At 39.8% G+C, this 15,985-nt stretch overlaps 1 protein-coding gene across 5 annotated transcripts in view; it reads right to left on the bottom strand.

Moving 5' to 3' along the window:
- Nucleotides 1-4,795: 4,795 nt before the first annotated feature.
- CENPE (centromere protein E) overlaps nt 4,796-15,985 on the bottom strand; it is an 81,264-nt gene continuing 70,074 nt past the window's right edge. For all 5 annotated transcript variants that reach the window (XM_019962361.2, XM_070791129.1, XM_070791128.1 and 2 more), the window contains 5 exons: nt 14,217-14,329; nt 12,208-12,305; nt 9,616-9,799; nt 7,728-7,993; nt 4,796-5,167 (listed from right to left, as the gene is read on the bottom strand). In XM_019962361.2, coding sequence (XP_019817920.2) covers nt 5,073-5,167; nt 7,728-7,993; nt 9,616-9,799; nt 12,208-12,305; nt 14,217-14,329 — 756 coding nt within the window. In that variant the 3' untranslated portion in view covers nt 4,796-5,072. The remainder of the gene's footprint in view (nt 5,168-7,727; nt 7,994-9,615; nt 9,800-12,207; nt 12,306-14,216; nt 14,330-15,985) is intronic.

The raw sequence follows: 15,985 nt of genomic DNA, 5'->3' as shown, positions 1-15,985 counted from the left end.
AACCAGGTCATTGAAGATCCTGGAGCCTTCCTTCTTGCACCCTGACCTAGATTGTTTTGAGGCGGGGAAATTCTCTCGTGCTTTTAAGGTATGGGTGTGGTTATTTTGTCACACGCAATCTATTCTAACACTCATTACAAACGTAGTGGCAGAACGCAGTCATCTTGAGTGCACTGCGGGGGCTGAGTCGGGGAACTTCGAAGTGTATGCTGGGTAAGAGCCAAAAATCAAGTTTGGTTAAAGAGAATGGAAATATCAAATGGAAAAAGATTTACTAGATCATGTGAGCCCTCTCTACAAGGCTTACTAACTCATACTTAACAGGCATGTAACTGAGCCTAGAGACTGTTTAGGCTAGTTTGTGCATGTGCTATTTAAGTAGGGGTCTCTTAATACCCACGTAACTCACTTTCCCCTGCCTTTTGCTTTATAAAAGCTGGAAAACAACTCGCAAATTCCCAGCCGTCTTTGCTTCTAGAGCTGCTCAATGAAATAAATGTAAGCTGAAATCTCCAAGATCTTCCTTCTTGGATAGAACCCTGAGGACTCTCTGAAAAAGCTTTTGACTTTTGCCCTTTTCTCCTGGAATGCAGTTGTGATGCCTAGGGACATGGCAACCATGTTGTGACTTGGTGTGAGGTCAGAAGCATACGTTAAAGACAGCAGGGTGAGTGAGAGAAGGGCCTTGGTTCCTTTAAGACAGCCTTAAGTTGACAGCATTACCATGTGACAGGCTGTCCTATAGTAACCATAACTGTTGAAAATCAGCTCTCTGAACTTCTTATGTGAGAAAATAAACTTCTTTAGATCATGCTTTTTGCTCTTGGAGTGAATGTGTGTTTATAGTAATCACAGTGGCTCAGAACAAAGACTGTGAAGTCAGAAGGATGAAGGTACGTCCCACATCTTTCCCTCACTAGCTAAGTCAGTCACTTAACTCTACAAATCTGTTTTCTCGTCTGTGAATGATCACAGCACTTGCCTCAGCGATGTCACGAGGAGGAAGGACTTGGCGTGTGAAGCCATCAGTAGAATATGCTATTTTTGTACTTTGTTGTTATTCAGTTATTGTGTCCGACCCTGTGACCTCACGGACTGCAGCATGCCAGGCTTCCCTGCCCATCACCAATTCCCGGAGTTTGCTCAACTCATGTCCATTGATTTGGTGATGCGGTCCAACCGTCTCATTCTCTGTCATGCCCTTTTCCTCCTGCCTTCAATCTTTCTCAGCAATAGGGTCTTTTCCGATGAGTCGGCTCTTCCCATCAGGTGGCTGAAGTATTGGAGTACTTGATAAAAGAGTGTTTTTGTACTTAATAAATATTATTAAAAATTCAATTATAATGGATAGAAAATATTGTCCTTAGGGAAAAAAAAAAAAAAAGGCACCAACACCCAAAACACCCTGGCCTAGTTTTTGGTAACAGAACCTCATTGCCTTACTATAGTTTATACTGTTGAGTCTAATGATCTGAAACCATTATCCAGCTGTGCTCCTTGCTTTAATAACAATCCCTTTTCTTTGACTTTTGCAGATTTTGGAATACACATTTTATGAACATGAGAGTTCTCTAATCAAGGCCAACTCTGATACTTTTTCTTGAGGCAGCTTTCTTGAACCTTCCTTCATCCCCTGATCTTCAACAGTAGTGGTTGCTTTATGACCGCCTGTCTCATGGTGATGCAAATATCTGCTTAACCATTTGTATTGTCAGTGGACTAAATTTCTCCAAAGCTAGGGACTGTAACTTTTCCACCTTTACATTGTGATCAGTTCATATTAAAACTATATGCGTTGTTTTCCAAATACGATGAGTTCCACAAAGGAGGTACATTTTGGTGCCTAGACCGATGATGAGCACGTAGTTGATGGTTGTTTAATATTTGCTGAATATGAACGGTAAGGTCTCGGTAATAATTGTGAGGCTCGAGAGCATGTCTCCTATGAATAATATTTTGTCTTCTTTGTTCCTAATTTTGCTTTTCAGATCATTTTAGTATTGTCTGACCATAGTATTGTTTTTTAACATTCTCGCGAGTTTCCATTGCTGATTTTCATAATCGTTCCTTTGCAGTCATTCACAATATTGAAATTCGTTATCATTAGAGGTAAACAACATACCAAGTGAGATGTCAGAGAGATGGAGGGACAGAAGCTCTTTCCCTGACAGACACCAACTTAACAACAATATATGGGCCAAAATACTTTTGTGAAAACTTTAGAAGCCAGTTAAGAAGGGCTTCCCTGGTGGCAGTACCCTAGGTCAGGGCAAAGCTGGGAATGGCCACACTGAAGCAGGTGAGGAGAGCTGTTTCACTTCACCTGCAGCCACCCCTCCCTGGGCTAGCACAGCTTAGCCCCTGGCTCAGTTTCCCCATCATGGGGAGTAGGGGCAAGAGGAGAGTGGAAGGTTCACCGGAAGTTCCAGCTTTTTGAGGGGTGCCTGAGTGACTGGTTACTCTCCCCTGACTCGGAGTCTTGATGGAACTGGCATGGCTTGGCACCAGAGAACCTGCAGAGCCTGGTGTGGCTCTTGCAGTGAGGCCCACGTACCCCCTGGAGGCTTCATTTTTGGGAGGGAGGAGAAGAGTGAGTGTCTGGTGTTCCAGCTTTCTGAATGGCTGCACAAGAGACTGGTTTGTGTTTCGCCTGACTTGGGGTGCTGACGGGGAAGCTGATACACTTTGGATGCGTGGGGGCTGATGAGAAAAAAGGACCGTGGTGTGACTTGCTGCTGCAGCACCAAAGAGCCTGCAGTACTGCAGACAGACACCAGAGGGAGAGATCATGAGCGCCTGAAAAAGAATTTGGCAACCCTCTCATTTGCAAGCCCAGGGAAGGGCATACCCTCCAAAGGTTTCAGAGGCTCCCCAGAATCTATAAACGAGCTGACTGATGAAGGTGTTTCCCTGTATGAGACTAGAAGAGGTGGCTGCTTTTTTTCAAATGCATAAAACCCAGCAAAACGTCAGAAGCCACACAAACATGGACTATCGAAAGAAACAAGATAAATCTCCCGAAACTCAAAAAAATGGTGATCTAAGAATCACCTATCAAAGAATTAAAAATAACAGAAGCTCAATGATCTCAAGACAATGCAGACAACTAAATGAATTTTGGAAAATAATGCATGAACAGCATGAAAATATTAACTAGTAAATAGAAACTATGAAGAAGAACCAAACAAATTCTGGTGCTGAATAATAATCAAATTGAAAAATTCACTAGAGGGGTTGAACAGCAGACTTGATCAAGCAGAAAAATCAACAAACTGGTCATTTGAAGTTACCCGGTCAGAGAAGCCTAAAGGAAAAAAGAAAAGTGTAGAGAGCCTAAGGTACTTAGTGGACCAACATATGGTGGTACTTCGAGAGGAGAGACAGGGACAAAAAGTTGATTTGAAGAAATAATGGCCCCCAAACTTCCCAAATCTGAGGAAGGAACTGAACATCCAAATTCAGAGACTTAAGCAGCATTCTGTTAGACTGGAAACCCGATGACTGATTTTACTGTTAATGGCCTTTAGTTTCCCTGGGGAAAGGAATGCCGACTCACTCCAGTATTCTTGCCTGGGAAACCCCATGGACAGAGGAGCCTGGCGGGCTATAGTCTGTGGGGTCACAGAGTTGGACACAATTGTGTGAGCATACACAGAGCAGTTTTATTATTCAGGTGAATTTACCTACCATTATCAATACTTTGGGGGAAGCGGACATTGTAAAGAATCAAACCCGCAGTGCTGTTACAGTGTCTTGTTTGGGTAACGGTGGAAAGGAGAAACAGGTCCAGGTGAGAGGATTATAGGAGGGGACACTTTCCCCTTAGCGTTAGTGAATTCCTATGACAGTGTTAAGATAAGGGAAAATATCCTATCCACAGACTTTAGAATGATGACTATGATGCAATTCATAATCTCTTTCTCTGAATAAATAGTCTTACCAAAGAGCCAAGAATGCCTTGAAATCACTAACTGTTCTAAATGCGTCTTGCTGTTTTGTGTGGTTTTTCAAAATCGTGTGATATAAAGTATCAGATACTTTCTAAAATCATAGTTCATAACAACCTCTTATAGGTCAGAGACCCCTCTGGGGATATGACAAGAGACAGTATGGACCTTAGTATCCTAGGAAAATGGATCCACACACACAAGTTAATATTTACAGACTGCATGAAGTCCAGATGCCTTGTGTATCTGTGAGCACCTTAGATTTAGAAAACTCTACCTTGATAGAAACTCTGGCGCTGTTTCCTCATGTCTAAAATTAAAGGACACAATAAATTGGTGTGGTTTTTTTCCAGTTGCTAATGAAGTGCAACCGACTACAAAGTCTAATAACAAACCAATTTAGAGTGCTTGCACAGAGAGTGGGGTGGGTTGTAACTGGAAAGTGAGAAACAACTTCCATAGCTGTTTCAGCAAAAGGAAGATTAAAACTAGAAAATGCAGAGGCTGTATCACTTGCTATCCCTTAACAGCCGAAATATGGAATGCATATGTATATTTTTACAGGAAAATTCTGAAAGTCAACACAGAAGAAGAGAGGAGGGCCAGATACACTCTGAGTATCCCCCCAAGAAACCATCAGTTAAATTACATGGTGCTGTGATCTGGAACAAGTACTCAAACATTTACTGAATGTTCAAGACACTAAAAGAAGAGTCTGTAATTTTGTTAATCAAATGATACTTTATATTAACTTATGACTTACGCTTTGGAATTCTCTAAGTCATACGTGGATAACTTTATATTAATAAAAATATATACATTTTATGTATACATGGAAAGATTGGAAATTTCCTTCAATAACTTTATTCTTTATAAAACCTATAAATAAATAAAACTTTTCAACTTCTAAAGGATTACCACGTTTAAGAAGAAGGTATATTGCTATCACCATTCTAGATTATGGGAATGCATCCCATTCCTTCATCTTCCAATCCTAGTGGCAAAGTGGGAACTGAAATGAAGTTGGATTGAGACAGGACTGCCAGGGATAGACACATAAAGAAATAAACACAGACACTTCCAAACATGGAATGCTGGGCCTCCAGGAAAGTGGCAGAGCGGAGTCTACTGAGTCTTGCACTCTGGCACATCTTTTCCTGACGACATTTGCCAAGGACCTGGCTGGGGATCCTCGGTCTCCACTTCAGCAGTTTGTTCTTCTGAGGAGGAAAAAAAAAAATATCAACAACAAAAGTAATCTTAGTGAAAACATAGACAAAACCCAAATATAACTAAAGTGGAAAGGATGTTGTGACAGTAGAGACATGTGAAGAATAAAACATGGCGCTTTGACACAGTTGTTAATTTCCTTGTTAAAAAGGTACGCTTCACTTCATCAGAGTTGAAGATGTTTATTCCCCATTTTCCTATAAAATGAATGGTTAGAAAAACCATATTGTACATAAAACCTAGAAGTAATAAATTTTTGGTTGGAATCCATCAGTCTGAGAAGCAAAGTGAATCAAACAGATTAGCTGAGTTTGGTTTTCTTTTGTCCTATTTTCAGGGAAAAACTAGTGTGTTATACACTACTATGCATTTTAGAGGATACTTAGCCATCATTGGAAAGCTTTCTTTGAAGCTTTAAAAAGGCACTTTAACTGCATCTATTTACTTATAAGTAATAACTGTTTTAAAATTATATATGCATAAATCTAGGATAGCTGATCTTGAGATAATGAAAATTTCCTTTTATAATTAAAATTAAAAACTGACATTAACTTTTTAGGTTGATATTTTATTAATACTAATTCAAGGATTATGTCCTTTAATTCTGAATTGGTGAATTTTTGATTTATGTATCCCCCCCGGCCTTTTATTTCACTTAAAAATCATACCGGAAAGATCCATGTATTGATAAAAAGACTTAAGCATTTTTATTTGCAGTTGGATTAGTTCATATTATGCTTGTGCCTTTGGCACTGTCAGATAAAATCAAAACATGATTAGAAAACGTATCAGTTTTTCCAAAGACTCTTCTAAAATGGTATGTGTGTGTGTGTGTGTGTGTACACACCAAAAGCTCTATGGAAGTGTTAACTAGTGGAAGGTCCTTAAGTGTTTGTTAAATACTATTCAAAGAGCTGAATGAAGAGTTTCAGTTTTTTCCCCAAATTGCTTTGTTCTATACTATCTCCCTAAGAGCACTGTCAAGGTGCTGACTTGATTCAATTTGATGTGCAGTTGATGAGAATGAACTGATTCCTTCTTTGTCACAGTTCCCATTTTCTTGCCTGGAGAATTCCATGGACAGAGGAGCCTGGAGAGATACTCCATGGGGTCCCAAAGAGTCAGACACCACTGAGTGACAAAAACTTTGACTTTTCAGAGCTCTCATACACCCTGGCAACCTTTGCTCAGAGCTTTACGTATCTGGCAGCTGCCTCTTTTGATGAAGCTTGTTTTGTTTTAGGTTTCTACAAATGCATAATAGGGTATTTCTGACAGGTGGAGACACTGTCACAAAGGGCTCTGGCCATGCACTCCTGGGCATGTGGTGAGAAAGGCTAAGACACAGCATATTACAGAGCTTCTCCCGGCACGTTCCCCATCTCTGTGGACAGTGCCTCCGCATAGCTGGGGGTGAGCCTGATGCCCGACACCCACTCCATCCAATCAGGCACTGAGCCTGCTGATTCTACCTCCAGATCTCTCCCATCTGTCACATCTCCTCGACTCTATTGTGCCTGCCCAAGTTCACGCTGTCCCCTTGCCCAGGCACCTGTTAAACTCTTGCTCCCATGATTTGTGGGTTACCCTACAGCTGAGGCAATGTGTTCAAAATGTACGCGCCATCACGCTCCTCTGCTCTTGTTTGAAATCCGAAGGCTTCTTCCATCTACTCTCAGGGTCAAGTTTAAATTCTCTACACTCTTTACAGAGTCCTGCAGGTCTGGCTCTTGCCTCTCTTCTTTGGTTCACTGACTCCATCCACAGAAGCCTGCTTTCCTTGCGCCCTGGCCACATCATGCTCTTTCAGCCCTCCCCCGACCGTGGTCCCTCCTACTCTGGCTGGGGCTGTCAATGTTCTGTTTGTAAATGCTCTGCCCTCCTCTCTCTGCTCAGCTAGCTCCCGTTAACCTGTTAGATCTCAGTTCCCCTCTTCAAGGAAGACTTCCGTAATATTCCTAAAACAAAAACCTACTCTAAGCCTCAGAGCCGTTTGCACTCTAGAATTTTCCCTTTGACTACCTGATTGCTGTCTATACCTAGTACACTGTAAGCTCTAGAAGGACAGGAACTGCATCTAGTTTTGCTTGTTACTTCACCATTAGTGTATAATATGTATCACAGAGTTGATATTAAAGAATTCTGATATTAAAGAATTGACTGAATGAATCAGTAAATGATACAAGTCTATGATCTGGCTTGTGTAAAATGAATATATAATCCTACTGGAAATACTGGCCCACTGAATTCATAAGAAAGTCTTTTTCAGTAAAAGTAGTTTTGTGAATAGGGTAGCATCTTTATGTCCTTGGGAATGTTGCTTGTCCATTTCAGGGAAAAGTTGACGGTTTAACACACAGACTTCACTCAGGGTAAAAAGTGACTGTGCTTCAGAGAAACTCGGTCCCCCCCAGAAAGCAATGAAGTCTCTGCCCTGTGAGCTTGGTCAACTCTATCCTCTCCTGTCGGTACTTGCCTGTGGCGTCACGTGGTAAAGAGAAGTTCCCACTGTTATCCCCCCATTTCTGAGTAACCAGTGTATTTACCTACCTGGACAAAGGCCTAAACCTGAGTTATCAAAATAGCGAACTGGAGGAGGTACTGGTAAAGACTTTGATCGGTTATCAAAAAACCAAGATTTCGGCGACTCCTTCGGCACAGGATCTTGGACATTCCGTTCCTTGCATTGAGAAGACATATGGTGTCTCTTTTTAGAGGGTGTCCCAGTCACTTTAGGAGACTTTGGAGAATTCTCACAAGTTACTTCTTTGTGAACCTCTCTTTTAAGCGTTCTCTCCTTCCATGTCTTGACCTCACTGGAAAGATGATGATAATAGCTTAAATGTGGTGGTGGTGGGCGAGGGGGAGTAGGAGAAAAAAGGAGACCACAGACTGCAATTCCTGCAATGTATTCACACTTTAAAAAAAAAGTTTTTAAATTGTGGTGTGTGTTACAATATACATAACATAACATTTAGCATTTTATCATATTTACATTCTTGTTTCAACCTAATGCTTCCTGTTTGGACTGTTTTGACAGTTCAGAAAATGAAATGAGGTCAGTATAAACTGAGTAATTGTAGTAAATCTCCATAATCATGGGGGTTTGAAAAGAAATGATATCAGATTTTTAAATGAATCAATGATATGATCTAGTGTATTTTGTGGCCATAATTTGATAAATTAGTCTCTGGGATAGATGACTCTAATGTATCTGTTATTTTAAGAGAAATAATTCGTGGTGCTTTCCTGGATTCATTATATTCTTGCTTCATAGAGGAAATGCTACCACATTGCTCTGGTTCCTCCAGAGAGAAACCTGGGCAACAATCCTAGGGCCCCGTCTTCCTCATACTTATTCCTCAAATTCATCTCCTTATTTTTATCTGCACTGGCACTATTCCAGTCCATGCCAAAACTATCTTTTGCTTGGGCAACAATAAACCAATTCCTAAGTTGGGGCCTCCTATACTGAGATCCTGTCTGATCTCGGAAGGTCAAGGTCTCCTCCAGTGGAGGCAATCCTTCCATTACATTTCAGATCCCCTCCAAACGTCCTCCCAGTGACCTCTGGGGGCCTGTGCTATCCGGACCAGTTCCCTCTGGTGTTTCATCTCACGCCTCACTGTCTCCATCTCTGCCCTTGCTACACTGGATGTCTTTCAGCTCCACCAGCAGGTCACTGTTTCTGACTCAGAGCATGTGCACATGCCATTCCCTCAGCCTAGAGAGCTTACCTGCCTCTCCTTTCATCTGGCCTAACTTCTATTCAGTTTTCACACTGAATCTTAAAGATTAATCTCTTGATCAACACCACTCCCCACACCAAGACTTGATCTCTCTGTTATATACTCTTTCCTCATGTCCTACTTTTTGATGTTGCTGTTTGCTTGACAGCACTCACTACAAAGAATTAGTTAGTTGTGGACTTTACTTAGTTTAATGCCTATTTTTCCTCTATTGTATCACTGGTAGAGGTTAGTACAAGATTCTATTCTTGGGTAGAAGCCAAATAATTAAATTTGTTAGATACGTTTACAAGTAAAACTAAGCAGCTACAGTAAGGGACCTAAGGGGCTCTTCCTTGAGTAGGGCCCACTGACTTGGGTATATGGACTTGTGGTATATATGAGCTGCCCCTCAAAGATCTTTTTTTACTTCCTGGTTCTTGGCTTAGTTAAATGTAGGTCAGTTGATACATGGCAAACAGATGGAATGGTGCTAGTGTATTCCTATTCCTTTTAGAAAAGACACATGAACTTTAAAAGTTACTTTCTCCATATTGTGTCAAGGATTATCAAATGCAAAAAAATATTTAGTTGGGAAAAAGTCCCCCCCTCTAAAAGAAAACAAACTAAAAAGACAAAACTTATGTGTTTACACCATTCTCCCCAACATGTAACAGACGTAATTTCTGTATCATATAAGGCCATCTTACCTTGACAGTTCGTTCTTTTGCTTTATGAGCTGTTCATTTTGCTGCTTTAACTTAGAAACCTCCTTTTCCAGCCGTATATATTCACTTTTCAGGATAAGAGCTTTCGTGCTTTGTACAATGCCGCTGCCACCTCCACAGGTTAAGGGTTTATTTGAAGGCTGAGTATCAATATGTTCTGATAGTACTGTGGGATGCAAAAGCACAGACAGGTGGGGGATAATTTGAATAGCTCAAAATTAAAACCATAACAAAGGGCAGTAAGTCATAAAAATACCTCGACTACCCTCTATCTGGAAGTCAACCTTGACTTCCTTCTCCCTTACCTCACATGCCTATTTGGCCATCAATTTCACATAGCTCTAGAATCCTCCTGCTGCTTTCTACCAATCAATCCCACTACCATAACCCTGTTAGTATTGTTTTCCGTGGCTGCAGTAGTAAGGGTCCTCCCCAGACAGAGCCGTCCCTCACTTGTTGGTCTTCTATTACCAGCGGAACCACCTGGCAGACTTCCTCCTACAGTGTGTGTGTGTCCACCACTCAGTGAACCTCTAGTACTCAATACTGTTCACTAGATGAACCTGAGTTGATATTAAAGCATACATTATTAAAGATTCTACCCTATGTGTGCAGAAGAAATGTAAGGAACTGCTTTGTGCATTTTAGATAAAACTGCATGAAACTGTGAGGTGCTTTCTGACGTAGACTAATCCACTGGGTCACTGGCAATTTCTTACAGAAGGGTACAGGTGTGTGTGGGGAAAGATACTCAATGTCCATTTCCTTTTGAATGATTCTGAAATCAGGGACAACATGAAAGTCACAAATCAAGAGTACTTATAGTGATCCTCCTGTAACAACAAGAACTCTCAGGTCTATTTTTATTTCTTGAAGTTTTTCAGGTTGCAGCTGTGATCACCTTAACACTATCTCTGATTCTTTCTTTCTTTCTTTACTTGGCTGGTCAGGTCTTAGTTGAGGCATGTGGGTTCTTTTGTTGTGGCACACAGGCTCTCTAGTTATGGCACACGGGCTCTCTACTTACGGCACACAGGCTTAGTAGTTCTGCGGCATGTGGGTTCTTAGTTTCCTGACCAGGGATTGAACCTGCATTCCCTGCGTTGCAAGGTGGATTCTTCAACCACCAGATCACCAGCGAAGTGTACTCTGATTTTTTTTTTAAATGAGTGGACAATAATACACACAAATATCATCCTACATTTGCTAGACCTTCAGAATTTTCAGCGTGCTCGCACATACAACTTTTAGTGTGATCCTTCAAACAATTACACACATAAGCTAAGTCAGGGCTGTCCTCAGGGTTTCACACAGCGTTAAACGAGGGCAATCAATTCAGAGACCTGTCCTTCACTGTGAATTCAATGCTTGTCCTACTCTACAAAGCTGATCTAAGTATTGGTTAGTGTTTTCTCTTTATAAATGAAACACAAGAAACAGAAATACAGAAAAAGGTATAGTTTGAGAGATAGTGTCAGACTTTATTTTTTTGGGCTACAAAATCACTGCAGATGGTGACTGCAGCCATGATATTAAAAGATGCTTAATCCTTGGAAGGAAAGTTATGACCAACCTAGATAGCATATTCCAAAGCAGAGACATTACTTTGCCAACAAAGGTCCGTCTAGTCAAGGCTATGGTTTTTCCAGTGGTCATGTATGGATGTGAGAGTTGGACTGTGAAGAAAGCTGAGTGCCGAAGAATTGATGCTTTTGAACTGTGGTGTTGGAGAAGACTCTTGAGAGTCCCTTGGACTAGAAGGAGATCCAACCAGTCCATCCTAAAGGAGATCAGTCCTGGGTGTTCATTGGAAGGAATGATGCTAAAGCTGAAACTCCAGTACTTCAGCCACCTCATGCGAAGAGTTGATTCACTGGAAAAGACTCTGATGCTGGGAGGGATTGGGGGCAGGAGGAGAAGGGGACGACAGGGGATGAGATGGCTGGATAGCATCACATCCGACTCGATGGATGTGAGTTTGAGTGAACTCTGGGAGTTGGTGATGGACAGGGAGGCCTGGTGTGCTGCAATTCATGGGGTTGCAAAGAGTCAGACATGACTGAGCGACTGAACTGAGAGATATATAGACAGAAATTTGATCACTGGACTTGAAGACTGTTCCTATGATAAATTTCAAACACCCTGCCAGTAAGAACAAGTTGGATAATATTTATTTTTACTATGAATGGATATTTTTACTGTGCATGTGGTTACAATCTAAGATATGTGCTTGTATTTTTATTGGGAAGTATACTTATACCCTGATAGTTAAGTTATTCTTTTATAGTACTGAAGATATCTTCACTAATATGTAAAGATTTGATAATGCAAAAGCAAATTTCCTATTTTCTAAGACTCTATAATGGAGAAACAGTCAAGATTATAGGAAACTAAGAAGATATCACAGGATAAATATAAGCCCAATGAATTCATCTGAAAAACAAGTTTTTTCTAAATCAGTGATTAACTTAGGTTTATTCTTGATCGTCATTACCTATAATAGTACTGTTCAAAATGTTCAAGTGTACTGAAGTAAAATGGAAAGATCAGGAAGTATCAGCATTTTCCACTTACTTGAGGTATCTTGGGCCTGTTGATTTCTTCTAAGATTTTCTCTCAATAGCCTTATAACTTCTTTTTGATATTCTACAGTGGCTTTTGTTGAAGCAATTCTATTAAGAGCAACAGAAATATGTAAAAACCCAGAAACAGATTTTTAATGAAGGAATAAACACAACTGCTGTCAAGAATTTTCTAGTAAGAAGACACATCATATCAACATAATGTTTATAGGTAGCAGTAGGTAACCCCTCATGATACCTTCCTGGTATCACACATTTCACAGCTATTATATCATCAAATTGGAAGCATTTTGCCTGGTTGCAGGAATGATTTCTTTTTTTAACACTGAGAAATCAATTCTATTTAAATTTCTGGAAGCTCAATAGCTATTAAAGGTATATTGAGTAAAGTTATACCTGGGGGCACCATAAAACAAGTAAATACCAAGAAGGTGTAACAATCACCAGAGCATGAAAGCAAAAAGCAGCTTCCATTCTAAAGTCAGGAAAGCAAACCCTAGCTGCAGGTCTGGTCCAAAGCGTTATAATCAAAGGTCAAATTCTGCTCACTGTTCCCTGGTAGAGACATTTTATGAACTGTTCGCTTAAGCATTAATCAGCAGAGATAAATTGTACAATACTCTGCTTTTTTTAGAGGCTGACAGTATTTGCTGATTCTATTCTGTAAGTAAAATTGCTTTTTATGATGAAGATCTTAACAGATATGTTTAACTTTTTATCACTGGAAGGCTGGTTAGAACGAATGAAGATCTGAAGTGCTACGTATTTAGCAAAATTACACATTATCATTAAATATTTATTAAAGATTTATAGGAAGAATTAAAAATGTTAAGAGCCAGGAGGGATAAGAAATCCTTTAATATAAACCAATCCTTTTATTGATTATGAATGTGAAGCCCAGAGAGATAAACAGCTTGTTAAAGGTGATATATTCATTAGAGGCAATATATTTCTAACTTAGTTTCCCTGACACTAATGGTCTTTTCATTATTCTATATCACAAAGAACTTCAGGCATGCTATTATGTATATGGTGTGTGTGTGTGTGAGTGTGTGTGTGTTAGTCACTCAGTTGTGTTCAACTCTTTGCAATACCATTGACTGTAGCCCATCAGGCTCTTCTATTCATGGAATTCTCTAGGCAAGAATACTGGAGTGGGTTGCCGTTCTCTTCTCTAGGGGATCTTCCTGACCCAGGGATTGAACCCAGGTCTCCCACATTGCAGGCAGATTCTTTTTACCATCTGAGCTACCAGGGAAGCCCCATGTATATGGTACTACATAAATAAATCAGTAAAAAAGAATATGCTCTTGGGTATTTCCTGGAGAAGGAAATGGCAACCCACTCCAGTATTCTTGCCTGGAGAATCCCATGGATGGAGGAGCCTGGTAGGTTACAGTCCATGGGGTTGCAAAGGGTCGGACACGACTGAGCAACTTCACTCACTCACTTGGGTATTAGGTATTATAATTTAAAAGGAAATACAACTTTTCCACAAAAACATGACAGAAATAATAAATAAAATAAGTAAAAACCAACAGAAACCTTAGCAAACTGGAACCCACAGGTCTTTTTTTTGGCCACATCTTGTGGCTTGCTGAATCTTACTTCCCTGGCCCGGGACTGAACCTGGGGCCGTGGCGGTGAAAGTACCAAGTCCTAACTACTGGACTGCCAGGGAACTCCCCACCACAGGGTTTTTAACATTCACTTTCAAGCATAAAAAGGGTATTTTAAAGCTATTTATACATAATGAGCAAAAAGCACCCCCCCCCTCCAAAAAAGACATAGTGTTAGCAACCGGGATTGTGCTTATTTTAAAACCTTTACATATGTAATGAGAATTTAATAAATTTGAAATCCGTGAGTGGTTAAATTTATTTTTAGAAAAGCAAATAATAATAATTTCTTATATTTTAAAAACAACTAATGTAAAGAAATTTATATAGTTAAAGGAGATTTAAGCTTTTAAAAGCATGTTCGATTAAGGCAAAGACATACTCCTTTTCAAACTCCTTTGCATTTTTCATCTTCTCTAGGTCTACTTTCACCAGCTTCATTTTGAGATCTTCTATTTCTTCTTTATAAGGTTTAGCTCCTAAAGCAGCTTTGTCCTAAATGTTTTAAAGAACAGAAAAATATAATAATTGTATAGAAATTTTGAAGAGCTGCCTTGATCTGGCAGATACATTTGGAAACAGCAATCTTTTAATATATGAAAAGCAGGGGAGGCACAAATTTTAACCTTGAAATGAATAACAGATAGATATTTGAGGTAAAGTAATTGGAAGCGAATATGTATTTAGAGAACATATAATTTTGTTTCTCTCAACAAGTTTTTTTTCCCAATTTAAAACAATCTACCTAAACAAATGAAACAGAGGTGGAAAACAAAATGAAATGGATAGAGACAGGTTAATCAGGAAAATGAAAGAAAAAGATGTCAGTAAAACAATATAAATATCAAACGAATCAAATTTAAGGCACAAAGTATTACTCAGCATTGTTGAGGGTTTTTTTTTTAAACTTTTTGTTTATTTTTGGCTGTACTACATGGTGTGCGGGATCTCAGTTCCCCAACCAGGGATCGAACTCACATCCCCTTGCCATGGAAGCACAGAGTCTTAATCACTGGACCACCAGGGGATTCCCTGCTGAGGATATTTTATAGTCAAAGATGGTCCATCCACCAACTTGGAACTCAGGCTTTTACATGAGCTAGAGAAGAAATAACCTTCCATCTTATTTGAGCCATTGCATTTTTGGTTCCCTTTTTTTATAGCAGCTAGCGTGTCACATTAACACACTCTCCTGGATTCTCTCTTCAAAGGACAACTGTTTAAAAATTAACTAAGACCATGATATCCTTTAGCTAAAATCCTCTGATGATTTTCCATCCCACTTAGAATAAAAACCAGAGGAGCCTGCAAGACCCTTTTTGATTTGGCTCTCTGCTATTTTTCACCTCCTTTCCCACCTCTATCCTCTTGTTCACTCTGTTCAGGAAGACACTGGCTTTCTTGTGGTTTCCTAAACATGTCTAGACTTTCTGTTTCTGTGTTGAGACCTTCGTGTTTGCTACTTCCTTTGCCTAGAAGGCCCTTCTACCACACTGCTCACCCCATCACTTCACATCACTCTAAAAGTGTGGCCCTCCTCAGTAACCCTTTATAAAATCACATCTCTTTCCCTTACATTCCTACTTTATTCAGTATCCCCGTACCTTGTCTGGCTTAATTTTTTTCCATTGCATTTTTCACTATTTGACACACGCATATATATTTCATTATTTTCTCATTTCCTGAATGATAATGTAAACTCCTTGAAGGAAGGGAGAAACTTTTTTATCCCATCGCTGTACATGTGGCATCTAGAACAATGACTAACACATAGCAGGTAGCCAACAAATATTTGTTGAATGAATAAAAATGTGGTCATTAAATTACTTGAAATATTAAAATAGTAGTCTCAAAATTCTAAAGCTTCGCAGTGAATTTTCTTGGTTTTAGCTATACCAACATTTGTCACCAAAACAAAAAAGATTATTTTCTCTTGCCTCTCTGTTTCATGTCTCATTGAGTGAGCCTGAATTTTTAGAACAATATTAAATAATGGAAAGAAGAGACATTCTTGACTAGTTCCCGATTTTACCTCCAATGAAGAGACACTGGAGCAGAGATAACACAAATACCTATTAGAATTGGACTCAAGTAAAAGAAGAATGAGAAGTGGCTGGGGGCTAAAACAAAAGGGAGTGGTAAAGACACAAC

The sequence above is a fragment of the Bos indicus genome, chromosome 6 (genome assembly GCF_029378745.1).
Source record: "Bos indicus isolate NIAB-ARS_2022 breed Sahiwal x Tharparkar chromosome 6, NIAB-ARS_B.indTharparkar_mat_pri_1.0, whole genome shotgun sequence".
Classification (NCBI taxonomy): domain Eukaryota; kingdom Metazoa; phylum Chordata; class Mammalia; order Artiodactyla; family Bovidae; genus Bos; species Bos indicus.
Note: the sequence above shows the minus strand (reverse complement) of the source record. Positions and strands in the feature narration are given on the sequence as shown.